The 16,820-nt window shown below is 44.5% G+C and overlaps 1 protein-coding gene across 4 annotated transcripts in view; it reads left to right on the forward strand.

Annotated features, from left to right (window-relative positions):
- The window catches only part of LOC106599664 (laminin subunit alpha-3), a 113,854-nt gene that overhangs the window by 73,959 nt on the left and 23,075 nt on the right, over positions 1-16,820 (forward strand). For all 4 annotated transcript variants that reach the window (XM_014190951.2, XM_014190952.2, XM_014190955.2 and 1 more), the window contains 10 exons: positions 2,886-3,025; positions 3,816-3,931; positions 4,269-4,480; positions 4,572-4,776; positions 6,974-7,118; positions 7,405-7,545; positions 7,869-8,030; positions 8,769-8,870; positions 13,129-13,212; positions 13,350-13,580. In XM_014190951.2, the coding sequence (XP_014046426.2) occupies positions 2,886-3,025; positions 3,816-3,931; positions 4,269-4,480; positions 4,572-4,776; positions 6,974-7,118; positions 7,405-7,545; positions 7,869-8,030; positions 8,769-8,870; positions 13,129-13,212; positions 13,350-13,580 (1,538 nt within the window). The remainder of the gene's footprint in view (positions 1-2,885; positions 3,026-3,815; positions 3,932-4,268; positions 4,481-4,571; positions 4,777-6,973; positions 7,119-7,404; positions 7,546-7,868; positions 8,031-8,768; positions 8,871-13,128; positions 13,213-13,349; positions 13,581-16,820) is intronic.

Genomic DNA, 16,820 nt, shown 5'->3' on the forward strand with positions numbered 1-16,820 from the left:
AACGCAGTGCCCTTGTTTGGGTGTAGGGCCTGATCAGAGCCTGAAGGTACGGAGGTGCCGTTCCCCTCACAGCTCCGTAGGCAAGCACCATGGTCTTGTAGCGGATGCGAGCTTCGACTGGAAGCCAGTGGAGAGAGCGGAGGAGCGGGGTGACGTGAGAGAACTTGGGAAGGTTGAACACCAGACGGGCTGCGGCGTTCTGGATGAGTTGTAGGGGTTTAATGGCACAGGCAGGGAGCCCAGCCAACAACGAGTTGCAGTAATCCAGACGGGAGATGACAAGTGCCTGGATTAGGACCTGCGCCGCTTCCTGTGTGAGGCAGGGTCGTACTCTGCGAATGTTGTAGAGCATGAACCTACAGGATCGGGTCACGCCGGAGATGCCCAGCTCAGAGAGGGTGGAGAGGAGGATCTGATGGTTCACGGTATCAAAGGCAGCAGATAGGTCTAGAAGGATGAGAGCAGAGGAGAGAGAGTTAGCTTTAGCAGTGCGGAGAGCCTCCGTGACACAGAGAAGAGCAGTCTCAGTTGAATGCCCAGTCTTGAAACCTGACTGATTAGGATCAAGAAGGTAATTCTGAGAGAGATAGCAAGAGAGCTGGCCAAGGACGGCACGTTCAAGAGTTTTGGAGAGAAAGGAAAGAAGGGATACTGGTCTGTAGTTGTTGACATCGGAGGGATCGAGTGTAGGTTTTTTCAGAAGGGGTGCAACTCTCGCTCTCTTGAAGACGGAAGGGACGTAGCCAGCGGTCAAGGATGAGTTGATGAGCGAGGTGAGGTAGGGGAGAAGGTCTCCGGAAATGGTCTGGAGAAGAGAGGAGGGGATAGGGTCAAGTGGGCAGGTTGTTGGGCGGCCGGCCGTCACAAGACGCGAGATTTCATCTGGAGAGCGAGGGGAGAAAGAGGCCAAAGCACAGGGTAGGGCAGTGTGAGCAGGACCAGCGGTGTCGTTTGACTTAGCAAACGAGGATCGGATGTCGTCAACCTTCTTTTCAAAATGGTTGACGAAGTCATCCGCAGAGAGGGAGGGGGGGGGGGAGGGAGGATTCAGGAGGGAGGAGAAGGTAGCAAAGAGCTTCCTAGGGTTAGAGGCAGATGCTTGGAGTTTAGAGTGGTAGAAAGTGGCTTTAGCAGCAGAGACAGAAGAGGAAAATGTAGAGAGGAGGGAGTGAAAGGATGCCAGGTCCGCAGGGAGGCGAGTTTTCCTCCATTTCCGCTCGGCTGCCCGGAGCCCTGTTCTGTGAGCTCACAGTGAGTCGTCGAGCCACGGAGCAGGAGGGGAGGACCGAGCCGGCCTGGAGGATAGGGGACAGAGGAAATCAAAGGATGCAGAGAGGGAGGAGAGGAGGGTTGAGGAGGCAGAATCAGGAGATAGGTTGGAGAAGGTTTGAGCAGAGGGAAGAGATGATAGGATGGAAGAGGAGAGACTAGCGGGAGAGAGAGAGCGAAGGTTGGGACGGCGCAATACCATCCGAGTAGGGGCAGAGTGAGAAGTGTTGGATGAGAGCGAGAGGGAAAAGGATACAAGGTAGTGGTCGGAGACTTGGAGGGGAGTTGCAATGAGATTAGTGGAAGAACAGCATCTAGTAAAGATGAGGTCAAGCGTATTGCCTGCCTTGTGAGTAGGGGGGGAAGGTGAGAGGGTGAGGTCAAAAGAGGAGAGGAGTGGAAAGAAGGAGGCAGAGAGGAATGAGTCAAAGGTAGACGTGGGGAGGTTAAAGTCACCCAGAACTGTGAGAGGTGAGCCATCCTCAGGAAAGGAACTTATCAAGGCGTCAAGCTCATTGATGAACTCTCCAAGGGAACCTGGAGGGCGATAAATGATAAGGATGTTAAGCTTGAAAGGGCTGGTAACTGTGACAGCATGGAATTCAAATGAGGAGATAGACAGATGGGTCAGGGGAGAAAGAGAGAATGTCCACTTGGGAGAGATGAGGATTCCAGTGCCACCACCCCGCTGGCTCGATGCTCTAGGTGTATGCGAGAACACGTAGTCAGACGAGGAGAGAGCAGTAGGAGTAGCAGTGTTATCTGTGGTAATCCATGTTTCCGTCAGCGCCAGGAAGTCTAGGGACTGGAGGGTAGCATAGGCTGAGATGAACTCAGCCTTGTTGGCCGCAGACCGGCAGTTCCAGAGGCTGCCGGAGACCTGGAACTCCACGTGGGTCGTGCGCGCTGGGACCACCAGGTTAGAGTGGCAGCGGCCATGCGGTGTGGAGCGTTTGTATGGCCTGTGCAGAGGGGAGAGAACAGGGATAGACAGACACATAGTAGACAAGCTACAGAAGAGGCTACGCTAATGCAAAGGAGATTGGAATGACAAGTGGACTACACGTCTCGAATGTTCAGAAAGTTAAGCTTACGTTGCAAAAATCTTATTGACTAAAATGATACAGTACTGCTGGCTGGTGGAGTAGGCTAGCTAGCAGTGGCTGCGTTGTATGGCGCCGTTGATCCAGATTGATATGGTTGGATAGAGAGTGTATATGATCCAGGAAGTTAAGCTTACGTTGCAAAAATCTTATTGACTAAAATGATACAGTACTGCTGGCTGGTGGAGTAGGCTAGCTAGCAGTGGCTGCGTGTATGGCGCCGTTGATCCAGATTGTTATGGTTGGATAGAGAGTGTATATGATCCAGGACCTTACTGACCCTGACATCATCCTAGATGTAATGAAATGGACGTCTACTCAGAGAATGAATGTGATTATCAATTGTCATGAACATACAGTAGTAGCTAGTACCCTATTCTATGGTAGTATTGTCTGGGAGAGCCTGTTGTGTGTTTTGCTGGTTCTAGTGGTCTCTGGAGCCCTTTAAAGAGGGGATCACGCCTACACCTCCTTACCCCCTGCTGCACCCCCACCTTCCTCTCTCTACCTCAGGCTCTGTGAATGCCTCTTTCTGCCCGGGGGTCTCCTGCTGCAGGGAGGTGGTCATCGCTGAGAGGCGCATCGCTCTGGACCTTCCCCAGCAAGACATGGCCATCTCTCTCAAGGTTCCACCCGGGAAGACCCTCACTCTGGTCAGTTTTTTCATGTCAGTCGCTATTACTATCAATTAGCCTACTTACAGTTGATCATTATTGCCCATAATGTAAGGAGGAGAACACCTTCCTGGATTCAGGAAAACCTTCACTATAGTCCTATATGGTCATGCCTGTAGTGTAATTCAGGAGGATTTAGGAGTCTAGGTATGCTGTATTAGACTTTTACTAGGTTTGCACGGTACTGTTCTCTCGCCTCCGTGTTTGATCATGTCCCAAACAACTACTAAACAACCGGCGGCCTGTATTCTACCTGGTAACCCCCACTCCGCCCAATTAGAGCTAAGCTCTCAAACCCAGTAAGCCAATAATGCTTACAGCTAAGTTTGTATTTGCTGTAGGCTGTTTATTATAGCATAATTATAATATCATAATGAACCTCCAACACCTGGGTTGGGGTCAATCCCATTTAAATTTCAGTCTATTCAGAAAGTAAACCAAATTCCAATTCCAGATGTTCCTAATTTAAAAGCTTTGAAAGAATTTGAATGTCAGTGTACTTCCTGAATTGACTGGAATTTATATGGAATTGACCTCAACCCTGTACCCCACGTAGTCTCCCACTGCAGACAAGACCAACCACAAAACAGTTCAGTATCGCTGAAATACCCTGTGTTTTGTGTGTTTTTATGAATGTTATCACTGTTAAGTCTGTCAGATAAAACCGTTTCTTACGCTATGATAAGTCTCAAAGTGGGCGTTTCTGAGAGAGATAAGCCTACAACATTGTCGTTTGGTTTTGAAGGTTTGTTTTGTACCGCTTCTTCAGGATTACATCTTGGTGGTTCCTGATGATAGCTACACCCCTGATCTCCTGAAAGAGAAGCCGTTTGATAAGTCATCTGATTTCACCAGGCAGTGTGGAGGACCAAGCTTTTCTATAGAGTGAGTATTCAGTTCAGTGATCGTGTGCCAGTGGGTTTCTCAAGACTTTGACCAAGCAAAACAATGTGCCCTGTGGAATGGTATCAACAGCTTTGCTGAGTGATATGACGATTAAATAATTCAGTATGATTGTAATTGTAGGATCATATTTATTTTAAACTGTCATTTTGACTTTGTGTGTGGTGAAATTAACGGGGGGGTGGATTACTATTCTAATAATTTTTTAAGGGAGTAGTTGTTTTTAATGTGTGGATGTAAACACGATCAATACTCAGAGAATTTCATAACTTTATTTGACTGACCCCTGACCCCGAATGTTCTCTTCCTGTTCCAACAGCCCCAGAACGTCCTCTCAGTTCTGCAGAGACTCGGCCCGCTCCCTGGTAGCAGCCTATAGTGACGGGGCCCTGCCCTGCTACTGTGACAAATCGGGGGCCACGGGGCCCACCTGTAACCCTGTAGGGGGCCAGTGTCCCTGTAGGCCCCATGTGATCGGTCGGCAGTGTACACGATGTGCCACAGGATACTACGGCTTCCCCTACTGCAGACGTAAGTAGATTCCATATACTAAAATGTCTAACACTCACACACACACAGTTTCCTACCCTAACCTGTCTCTATCTTCTCTCCCCCCCTTCAGCGTGTGAGTGTGGCCAGCGGCTGTGCCACGAGGTGACAGGCCAGTGTATCTGTCCGCCCCAGACAGTGAAGCCAGTCTGTGATGTGTGTGAGAGCCAGACGTTCAGCTACCACCCTCTAGTGGGCTGTGAGGGCTGTGACTGCTCCCCCAGCGGAGTCAGGCCCAACGCAGGGAGAGAATGTGACCGTGACACGGGACAGTGCACGTGAGTAGAGCTCTGTGTAGAGACTAAATCCACATTAAAAAAAACACTACAGTTTACTATAGAATACTACAGTACTTACTATAGAATTCTGTAGTAAACTGTAATATACTGTATAATGCTATACTACACACTTTAGTATCCCTCAATCATGTGTAGTACTTAGTATAGAATGGTGTAGTATACTGTAGAATACTATAGTAAATACTGCAATATTTAATTAGCATATATCCTGTCCATTCCCCTCCTCCATATCCCAATTTGTGCCACCCGTAAGTGAGAAACAAGTATAGACCATATATTGTGTTCCCTATGGTTCTAGAAAAGAGCAGAAGTTCTGAACTGTCTGTTCAGATCCCAGTCCTACCTACCTACAGGTTATGGAGAATTTGCTGTAGGTTTCCTAAAGGAGAAAGCTCCCCACTTCTATGTCAAAGATAATGAGAAAATAAATACTACAGTATACTACAGTCTGCAAAAACACCACAGTAAATACTTAAGCAATAAGGCCCGAGGGGGTGTGGTATATGGCCAATATACCACGGGTAAGGGCTGTTCTTACACACGTGCCTGGACACAGCCCTTTGCTGTGGTATGTTGGCCATATACCACAAACCCCCAAGGTGCCTTATTGCTATTATAAACTGGTTACCAACATAATTAGAGCAGTAAAAATAAATGTTTTGTCATACCCCTGGTATGCCAATCAGCATTCAGCCAATCAGCATTCAGGGCTCGAACCACCCAGTTTATAACACAGTTTATACAACGGGTGGGACTAATCCTGAATGCTGATTGGTTAAAACCGCATTCAGCCGGTGTCTATTCCACTAGTTACCACCGGCATTAAATGCCTATTTACTCTGTTCCATCTGACTGCAGAATCCACTGTCTCATCAGCAGAGGCAGGGAAGTTATAAACCTGATCTCCACTATTAAAAGCATCTAGACATTATCTCACGTTTCTTTTAGACTAACATTTAGTTTTCAACAGCAGAGATTTATTTGAACCTTGCTGTCTGTCTCTCCAACATGTGCAACATTGTTTCAATATTCAAATTCGATCTCCTGCTGTCCCATAATAATGAACGTGTTGGGAGTCGGGACGAGACAGACAGGCAGCGTTTCTCAGCCAGTCGAAATCATGACTCAGCTGGCATCATATACAAAAAAAGGTCAAATGAAACGCAGCTAATTTGCAGTCTTTCCAGCTTCAGTTTGAAGTGATTGTGTTACTGTAGCTGTGTTGTTGGCTAGCTCCTCTGAACAACAGCGTCCTGACAAGTGAGCACATTTTCTATACCAGGCGAAATCACACCTCATTAGCTCATTGTTATGGATGTATGCAAAAAAAATTCACTAGAAAACAGCTTATGCAAATGCAGCTACTTTGCTGTTATTCTGGCTGCACTTTTTGACGTGACTAAGTTAGCCATAGTTGGCTAGCTAGCAAGCAATGGATAATAACGTTGCCAGCCAGTATGGCAATGGAACATTTAGAACAATGCACTGGGTCGCGTCCATAGATACAGAACAAAAAGACTGAACGATTGGGTCGCATCTCTAGCAACCCTAGATGTTTTAATGAAACATTATCACTTAAATATACTACTGTTTTTTTACTACAGTATTTATACTAATGAACTGTAAATACTACAGTATACTGCAGTAAAGTCTGCAAATAGACTACGGTGAATACTATAGTATTTCTTACCATAGAATACACCAGGATTGGATTTCAACACCAGGAAATCAGCTGATTTTTTAAAAATCTGTTCCCAAGTATTCCCACTCATAATAGGGAGACAAGTCATCGTATACAAATATAAGCAAGATTTGAAATGATTGTTTTTGTGAAATATTATATCTGTTTGGGCTTCTTGCGGTCAATTTGCAGTCTACAAGTTATTTGTAATTATGTTCTGGCCCCCAGACCATCCGCTCCAGAAAAAATCATCCCTTTGCTGAATCTAGTTGGTGATCCCTGGTAAACACTATTGTATTTTGTTTTATATAGGAAACACCACATAAGGTAAAGGTTGTGGAGTTTTGAATGAGAATACGTTTTAGATTCTCTGTATTTTTTAGCACCTTTCCTCTTATAAGGCCAGTAGCTGAATATCTGAACATGGTGTGGATGAGATTTCCAAGTATAATCATGTTAATTGTATGTATATGTTCTGTGTGTGTGTGTGTGAAGGTGTAAGCCCAGGATCGGTGGGCGGCAGTGTGACCGGTGTGCTGCAGGGTTCTACAGGTTCCCAGAGTGTGTCCCATGTAACTGTAACCAGGGAGGGGTCACACCTGATATATGTCACCCAGACACAGGACAGTGCCTCTGCAAGGTGACCTTATAATGCTGTATGCTTTTAAACACTAAATCATAATATTAGGATCGTCTAAATTAAGCGTACATTCGCAAATAGTGTGTTAAATCTACGTCTTTAACATGTCGACCAGACTAATTTAGCCTCAAATACTCTCATCTGTAAAAACAAACCTAACATTTCTGAGGGCTTCTCTATTGGGAAGCAATGTGACTGGTTATTAGCAGGGTCAGTGACCAGGAAAAGGTTGTGACCTGTGAAATCTGGAGTAAACAGTAAGCAGCCGTATGTCCTGTTGTTGTAGAGGAACGTGCAGGGTGCCCGCTGTGATGCCTGTAGAGACGGGTCCTTCCACTTTGACCCCTCCCACCCCAGAGGCTGCATCAGCTGCTTCTGCTTTGGAGCCACCGACCAGTGCCAGAGCTCTGACAAACGCAGGGGGAAGGTGTGTGCGTGTGCGTGTGTGTGTTTCTGAAGTTTTATAGGCATTTTCATTGACACATTCTTTCCGTGCCATAGAAATGTGAAATAAGTTGTAATTACACTGTACCTGTTCAGACACATGATCAAACCCTTATCTAGCCAAATGATCAGTGTTGAAACAACCCACATTCCATGGAGTGGATATACCCACACCTTTGCCACACCTGCAGAACATAACTCCATTGCACATAGCATGCTATTAGATTCCTATGTACATAATGGCATTTTACCAAACAATAGGCCGATAATGTATAGTACAATCCTCTTTCCCTTCGCCTCCACTAGTTTATGGACATGCGTGGCTGGCGTCTGGAGAGGGCTGACCAGGAGGAGGTGGCATCAGTCCTCAACCCGTCCAGTAACACTGTGGTAGCAGACGTACAGGAGTTGCCTGGCACTACCCAGCTCCTCCACTGGGTGGCGCCACCATCCTACCTGGTAGACCGGGTGAGTAGAGAGTGGAATTTGAGAGGAGGACATGTACTGTTAGAATAGAATAGCTCAGTTTAAAAAAAAAAAAGGACATGTTTCCATAATATTTGGAAGGTCTTTTTATATCAGCATTTTAACATTTAATCAGTTATTTAGCTGTGGATTCAGTGACAAGAACAGGAGAAGTCAGGACTTCAAGCAGCTGCCATTGAGCCTAACTACCAGTGCTTTTAACAGTTCGACACCGGGTCCTGTATCAGTCCCAGTGACTCTGACTGATAGTCAGGGTTAGGGAGTAACTGATTACATGTAATCTGATTACAAAAAAAACCTGTAAATGTAATCAGTTATGTTACCAGAAAAAAGATTGTAATCAGATTACAGATATTTTTGGAAAAACTAGATGATTAGTTCTTGAATTACCTTTAAATTCAGAAATGATGTTTGTGAAAAAATACATTGACACCTTTCTGTTTTCTCACTGACATTCAATTCAGCATTGTTCCACCTGAGCTAGTCTGACCACAAGTCAGAGACCACTTTGATGACACACCAAATGCGTTTGATGGATCCTTTTTGTCTTCTAATGTCTCTTAAGGGGAAAGTAATCCAAAAGTAATCAGATTACATCACTGGGTTGGGGTAATCCAAAAATTACATTACTGATTACAATTTTGGACAGGTAACTGTAACAGATTACATTTAGAAAGTAACCTACCCAACCCTGCTGATAGTATTCCGCTCCTGTCTCAGGTGTCGTCCTATGGGGGCTACCTCACCTACCAGGCTAAGTCCTTTGGGATTCCCAGTGAGGGGATGTCGCTGATGGACCGCAGACCTGATGTCCTGCTCAGTGTATGTACATTGTGACACATTGTATCATCACTCACTGCTAATTATGACATCTCTCTAATTGGTGTATGAGTCATATATATACAGTGAGGGGGAAAAAAGTATTTGATCCCCTGCTGATTTTGTACGTTTGCCCACTGACAAAGAAATGATCAGTCTATAATTTTAATGGTAGGTTTATTTGAACAGTGAGAGACGGAATAACAACAACAAAAAATCCAGAAAAACGCATGTCAAAAATGTTATAAATTGATTAGCATTTTAATGAGGGAAATAAATATTTGACCCCCTCTCAATCAGAAAGATTTCTGGCTCCCAGGTGTCTTTTATACAGGTAACGAGCTGAAATTAGGAGCACACTCTTAAAGGGAGTGCTCCTAATCTCAGCTTGTTACCTGTATAAAAGACACCTGGGAGCCAGAAGCAATCAATTAATCAGATTCCAAACTCTCCACCATGGCCAAGACCAAAGAGCTCTCCAAGGATGTCAGGGACAAGATTGTAGACCTACACAAGGCTGGAATGGGCTACAAGACCATCGCCAAGCAGCTTGGTGAGAAGGTGACAACAGTTGGTGCGATTATATGCAAATGGAAGAAACACAAAATAACTCAATCTCCCTGGGGCTCCATGCAAGATCTCACCTCGTGGAGTTGCAATGATCATGAGAACGGTGAGGAATCAGCCCAGAACTACACGGGAGGATCTTATCAATGATCTCAAGGCAGCTGGGAACATAGTCACCAAGAAAACAATTGGTAACACACTACGCCGTGAAGGACTGAAATCCTGCAGCGCCCGCAAGGTCCCCTGCTCAAGAAAGCACATATGACTTGGAGAAGATCTGCAAAGAGGAGTGGGACAAAATCCCTCCTGAGATGTGTGCAAACCTGGTGGCCAACTACAAGAAACATCTGAACTCTGTGATTGCCAACAAGGGTTTTGCCACCAAGTACTAAGTCATGTTTTGCAGGGTCAAATACTTATTTCCCTCGTTAAAATGCAAATCAATTCATTACATTTTTGACATGCGTTTTTCTGGATTTTTTTGTTGTTATTCTGTCTCTCACTGTTCAAATAAACCTACCATTAAAATTATAGACTGATCATTCATTTCTTTGTCAGTGGGCAAACATACAAAATCAGCAGGGGATCAAATACTTTTTTCCCTCACTGTGTGTGTGTGTATATATATATATATATATATATATATATATAGTACCAGTCGACGGTTTAGACACACCTATTCATTCAAGGGTTTTACTTAATTTTTTACTATTTTCTACATTGTACAATAATAGCGTAGACATATGGAATCATGTAGTAACCAAAAAAGTGTTAAACAAATCTAAATATATTTTATATTTGAGATTCTTCAAAGTAGCCACCCTTTGCCTTGATGACAGATTTGCACACCCTATTTGATAAAACACCAAGTCCATTTTATTGCAAGAACAGCTCAAATAAGCAAAGAGAAATGACAGTCCATCATTACTTTAAGACATGAAGGTAAGTCAATCCGGAAAATTTCAAGAACTTTGAAAGTTTCTGCTAGTGCAGTTGCAAAAACCATCCAGCGCTATGATGAAACTGGCTCTCATGAGGACCGCCACAGGAAAGGAAGACCCAGAGTTACCTCTGCTGCAGAGGTTAAGTTCATTAGAGTCACCAACCTCAGATATCGGCAATTAACTGCACCTCAGATTGTACCTCCCAGAGTTCAAGTAACAGACACATCTCAACATCAACGGTTCAGAAGAGACTGCGTGAATCAGGCCTTTATGGTTGAATTGCTGCAAAGAAACCACTACTAAAGGACACCAATAAGAAGAAGAGACTTGCTTGGGCCAAGAAACATCAGCAATGGATAATAGACCGGTGGAATCTGTCCTTTTGTCTGGGTCCAAATTTGAGATTTTTGGTTCCAACCGCTGTGTCTTTGTGAGATGCGGTGTGGGTGAACGGATGATGTCTGCATGTGTAATTCCCACCGTGAAGCATGGAGGAGGATGTGTGATGGTGTGGGGGTGCTTTGCTGGTGATACTTGTCAGTGATTTATTTAGAATTCAAGGTGCACTTAACCACCATGGCTACCATAGCATTCTACAGCGATACGTCATCCCATCTGGTTTGCGCTTAGTGGCACTATCATTTTGTTTTTCAACAGGACAATTACCCAACACACCTCCAGGCTGTGTAAGGGCTGTTTGACCAAGAAGGAAAGTGATGGAGCGCTGCATCAGATGACCTGACCTCCACAATCACCCGACCTCAACCCAATTGAGATGGTTTGGGATGAGTTGGACCGCAGAGTGAAGGAAAAGCAGCCAACTCGTGCTCAGCATACGTGGGAACTCCTTCAAGACTGTTGGAAACACATTCCTCATGAAGTTGGTTGAGAGAATGCCAAGAGTGTGCAAAGCTGTCATCAAGGGAAAGGGTGGCTATTTGAAGGATCTTATATACTGCTCAAAAAAATAAAGGGAACACTAAAATAACACATCCTAGATCTGAATGAATGAAATAATCTTATTAAATACTTTTTTCTTTACATAGTTGAATGTGCTGACAACAAAATCACACAAAAATAATCAATGGAAATCCAATTTATCAAGCCATGGAGGTCTGAATTTGGAGTCACACTCAAAATTAAAGTGGAAAACCACACTACAGGCTGATCCAACTTTGATGTAATGTCCTTAAAACAAGTCAAAATGAGGCTCAGTAGTGTGTGTGACCTCCACGTGCCTGTATGACCTCCCTTCAACGCCTGGGCATGCTCCTGATGAGGTGGCGGATGGTCTCCTGAGGGATCTCCTCCCAGACCTGGACTAAAGCATCCGCCAACTCCTGGACAGTCTGTGGTGCAACGTGGCGTTGGTGGATGGAGCGAGACATGATATCCCAGATGTACTCAATTGGATTCAGGTCTGGGGAACGGGCGGCCAGTCCATAGCATCAATGCCTTCCTCTTGAAGGAACTGCTGACACACTCCAGCCACATGAGGTCTATAATTGTCTTGCATTAGGAGGAACCCAGGGCCAACCGCACCAGCATATGGTCTCACAAGGGGTCTGAGGATCTCATCTCGGTACCTAATGGCAGTCAGGCTACCTCTGGCGAGCACATCGAGGGCTGTGCGGCCCCCCAAAGATATGCCACCCCACACCATGACTGACCCACCGCCAAACCGGTCATTCTGGAGGATGTTGCAGGCAGCAGAACGTTCTCCACGGCGTCTCTAGACTCTGTCACGTCTGCCACATGCTCAGTGTGAACCTGCTTTCATCTGTGAAGAGCACAGGGCGCCAGTGGCGAATTTCCCAATCTTGGTGTTCTCTGGCAAATGCCAAACATCCTGCACGGTGTTGGGCTGTAAGCACAACCCCCACCTGTGGACGTCGGGCCATCATACCACCCTCATGGAGTCTGTTTTTGACCGTTTGAGCAGACACATGCACATTTGTGGCCTGCTGGAGGTCATTTTGCAGGGCTCTGGCAGTGCTCCTCCTGCTCCTCCTTGCACAAAGGCGGAGGTAGTGGTCCTGCTGCTGGGTTGTTGCCCTCCTACGGCCTCCTCCACGTCTCCTGATGTACTGGCCTGTCTCCTGGTAGCGCCTCCATGCTCTGGACACTACGCTGACAGACACTGCAAACCTTCTTGCCACAGCTCGCATTGATGTGCCATCCTGGATGAGCTGCACTACCTGAGCCACTTGTGTGGGTTGTAGACTCCGTCTCATGCTACCACTAGAGTGAAAGCACCGCCAGCATTCAAAAGTGACCAAAACATCAGCCAGGAAGCATAGGAACTGAGAAGTGGTTTGTGGTCCCCACCTGCAGAACCACTCCTTTATTGGGGGTGTCTTGCTAATTGCCTATAATTTCCACCTGTTGTCTATTCCATTTGCACAACAGCATGTGAAATTTATTGTCAATCAGTGTTGCTTCCTAAGTGGACAGTTTGATTTCACAGAAGTGTGATTGACTTGGAGTTACATTGTGTTGTTTCAGTGTTCCCTTTATTTTTTTGAGCAGTGTATATAAAATATATTTTGATTTAACACTTTTTTTGGTTACTACATGTGTTATTTCATAGTTGTGATGTCTTAACTATTATTGCACAATGTAGAAAATAGTAAAAATACAGAATAACCCTGGAATGAGTAGGTGTCCAAACTTTTGACTGGTACTGTATATAAGTCATGATGACAACCTATTTTGAGTAACCCAGTGTTATTTGTCTGTGAATCTCTCAGGGCCAGGAGATGACCCTGATCCACATGTCCCCACATACCCCTAATCCTGACAGACTCCACCAGGGCAGAGTCCAGCTAGTAGAGGTAAAACCTAAAAAGTGGTGAAGCTGAGTCCTTATTCCATCTGTTGTGAACTCATATATTAACATTACTCATATATTAACATTTGATCAGTCCTCAACATTTCCAATCCCTCACTAACCCCTGTCTGTTCTGTTTAGGGGAATTGGCGTCACGCCGGCACCAACCGTCCTGTGTCCAGAGAGGATCTGATGGAAGTCCTGGCAGGGCTGGTTGGTCTGAGGGTGCGGGCCCTCTACTTCACTCAGAGCCAGAGACTCAGCCTGGGGGAGGTGGGCCTGGAGGAGGCCACAGACACAGGGGCCGGGGGCCCTGCCAGCACCGTGGAGGAGTGTGCCTGTTCCCCTCTCTACAGAGGAGACTCCTGCCAGGTGAGACCGATCTCATTCACTCTTAGTCCCCTAGGTGCTTCATGTAGCTCTACAGGGATCATACTTTAAAAGTATTATATAACTGCCCAGAGTTTCCAGATTTCTATGAAATATGACCTATAATTACTTACACTGAGTATACAAAACATTAAGAACACCTGTTTCCATGACATAGACTGACCAGGTGAATCCAGGTGAAAGCTATGATCCCTTATTGATGTCACTTGATAAAGTCACTTCAATCAGTGTAGATGAAGGGGGGGAGACAGGTTAAATAAGGATTTTAAACCTTGAGGCAATTCAGACTTGGATTGTGTTTGTGTACCATGGGCAAGACAAAAGATGTAAGTGCCTTTGAACGGGGTATGGTAGTAGGTGCCAGGCGCATCGGTTTGTGTCAAGAACTGCAACGCTGCTGGATTTTTCACGCTCAACAGTTTCTCATGTGTATCAACAATGGTCCACCACCCAAAGGACATCCAGCCATCTTCACAGAACTGTGGAAAGCATTGGAGTCAACATGGGCCAGCATCCCTGTGGAACGCTTTCGACACCTTGTAGAGTCCATGCCCCGACGAATTTAGGCGGTTTTGAGGGTCGAAGGGGGAAGGGGGGGTGCAACTCAATATTAGGAAGGTGTTCTTAATGTTTTGTACATCCAGTGTACAATATGATTGAAATAGTTTTCCTTCCCCAAATGTTTAATTAACTATGACAAAAATAAGCTTTTCTGTGTTGGAATGGTGTGGGCTTACCTCAACAACAGAATGGTGTGGGCGTATACGGTCATTAAAAATATTGTATGCAAGTAGATCGCTGATTGGCCAGCGCATCATCCTCAGGGAGATAACATGTTCTTTGAGGAAAAAGCAATAATGTTTTCAACGGTATGTTTCAGGTGCAGTTTTTGAAGTGTTTTTTTCTCCAATGTTGTCCAACAAGTGTTGGACAACATTGTTTGGATATGAGTTAACAGAATATTAACTTTTAAAAGTGCGATTTTCACTGGGCAGTTACTTTAGGAGAGTACTCTAGAGGTGCCTTGGTGTTTATCTTATTTTGGTGATGGTATTGACTCCAAGGATAGGCGGACTGTTAGCTCTCTGATCCACATCAAGTGTGGAATGGCTGGGGGCTATGTCCTAGGGGTGGGTTTGGGATTGGGAAAGGGAGGGGGAGAGACGGAGGGAGAAAAGGATTAGGAGAAAGTAAGAGAGGGAAAGAAGACAGGAGGGGCTGAGAGGGGGAGGGGCTGAGCGGGAGCGGCGTCGAACGACCGATCTAGTCATTTTGGAGAAGAGAAGAGCGAGAACTCCCCTCCCCGCTGTGGGGTTTTTGTTGTGACACGCCCTAACAATGGTGCCACGCCCAGCCTGGGGTGAGTGAGGTCACTGGCAGGCAGAGGAAAAATCCATCAGCCCATTGAAGAGCCAACGGTTTAAACAAGCCTTTGTGGAATGTCCCGGAATAAAGTGTGTGTGTGTTTCATCAGCCAAGCCCAGTAGCCCGAGGGAGAGGGATAAGATGCACAATCACGCAGACATAATATTAAAGATTATACCACTGCTGTAAACCGCTCCGTTGTGTCATAGTAACAGCAGTTCAAATCAAATACAATAAAAAACATATACAGTACCACATTTAGAACGTTAGAACCAAATTCTTCCCTGAGGTTGTTTAGTACGCGGGTGGGTCTCCTACTCCAGTTAGGAAAAGTTGGATGGAAGCATTTTCCCCCTCAGAATCCACGTATTAAATGGAACGCTGTACATCACTCGACTGTAAATGTATGCATTTTCAGTGTGGACAATTCCATGGTAACAGAGGGATGCTGAGACTCAGATTTGTTTACAGAATGATGGCACAAACCACACAAATCGTCATTCTGTTACCAAACTGAAATGTGTTTTTGTAAAAGGTGCAATGAATTTATTTTTAAAGATGCACTATGCAGAAATCACAATTTTCTGGTTGCTATAATTGTAATAGTTTGCTTAATTTCAGTTTGTGACGACAACAAAAAAAGCAAGTAAAGTGTTACCGAATCATTATACCATCTAAACCGCTGTGAAATATCTTCCATAACCCAAAATATTGTATTTTCAGCTGTTTGAGGCTGAAAGTAAAAGACACAAAAACCAAACGTAAGAACGGGAAGCATAGAAATAGCGCTTCTTAGGCTTGCTGTCAATAAGAATGACAGATCTATAACTCACATTTCTACGTGAATTTGGTCAGGTCTCCCAAATAGTTACATATTGCAGCCTTAAGTCGTCATTGTGCATAGAGTTGTAGGGTTTGTTTAACATTGCAATCATGGTTTCAGCATCACTTTGTTACTGTGGAATTACCCGTGTGCAACCCTTAGGGATGGGAGTTTGACATGCCAAGGAAGCTTCGATTTTGTTTCACTAGCAATAGCTTATTAACAAAGGCCCTGATTACTTTGTAGTAGATTTTCATTTGACTTTCTATATAATTGTGTAGTAAACTCTAGTATACTGTATAATACTATACTACACACTGTAGTATCCCTCGATCATGTGAAATGCTTAGTAGCGTATACTGTAGAATACTATAGTAAATTCTACAGTAATACTATATTAATACTACAGCAAAAACACTACCGTCCGCAAAAACACTACACTTTTTTAACAGTATTAAATTTATACCCAGCCCATTCCCCTCCACCATATCCCAAATTGTGCCACCCATAAGTGAGATACCTACATGACAAATATAGACCATATACTGTGTTCCCTACAGGTTATAGAAAAGAGCAGAAGCTCTGAACTATCCGTTCAGACCCCAGTCCCACCTACTTACAGGTTATGGAAAATGTGCTTTTTTTTTTGTATTTCTCCAGTAGGTTTCCTTAAGGAGAATGCCTCCGTTTCTATGTCAAAAGTAATAAAACAGTAAATACTACAGTAATTTCCTCAAACACTACATTAAATACTACAGTATATTACAGTCCGCAAAAACACTACATTATTTTATATACTAGTTTTCTTTTACTACAGTATTTATACTATAGTTAACTGTAAATACTACAGTATACTGCAGTTTAGTCTGCAAAAACACTACAGTGAATACTACAGTAAAGTCAACAAACACACTACAGTGAATACTTTTAAACAATGCCACTTTATATAATGTTTACATACCCTACATTACTCATCTCATATGTATATACTGTACTCTATACTATCTACTGCATCTTGCCTATGCCGTTCGGCC

Source organism: Salmo salar, chromosome ssa03, assembly GCF_905237065.1.
Source record: "Salmo salar chromosome ssa03, Ssal_v3.1, whole genome shotgun sequence".
Lineage (NCBI taxonomy): Eukaryota > Metazoa > Chordata > Actinopteri > Salmoniformes > Salmonidae > Salmo > Salmo salar.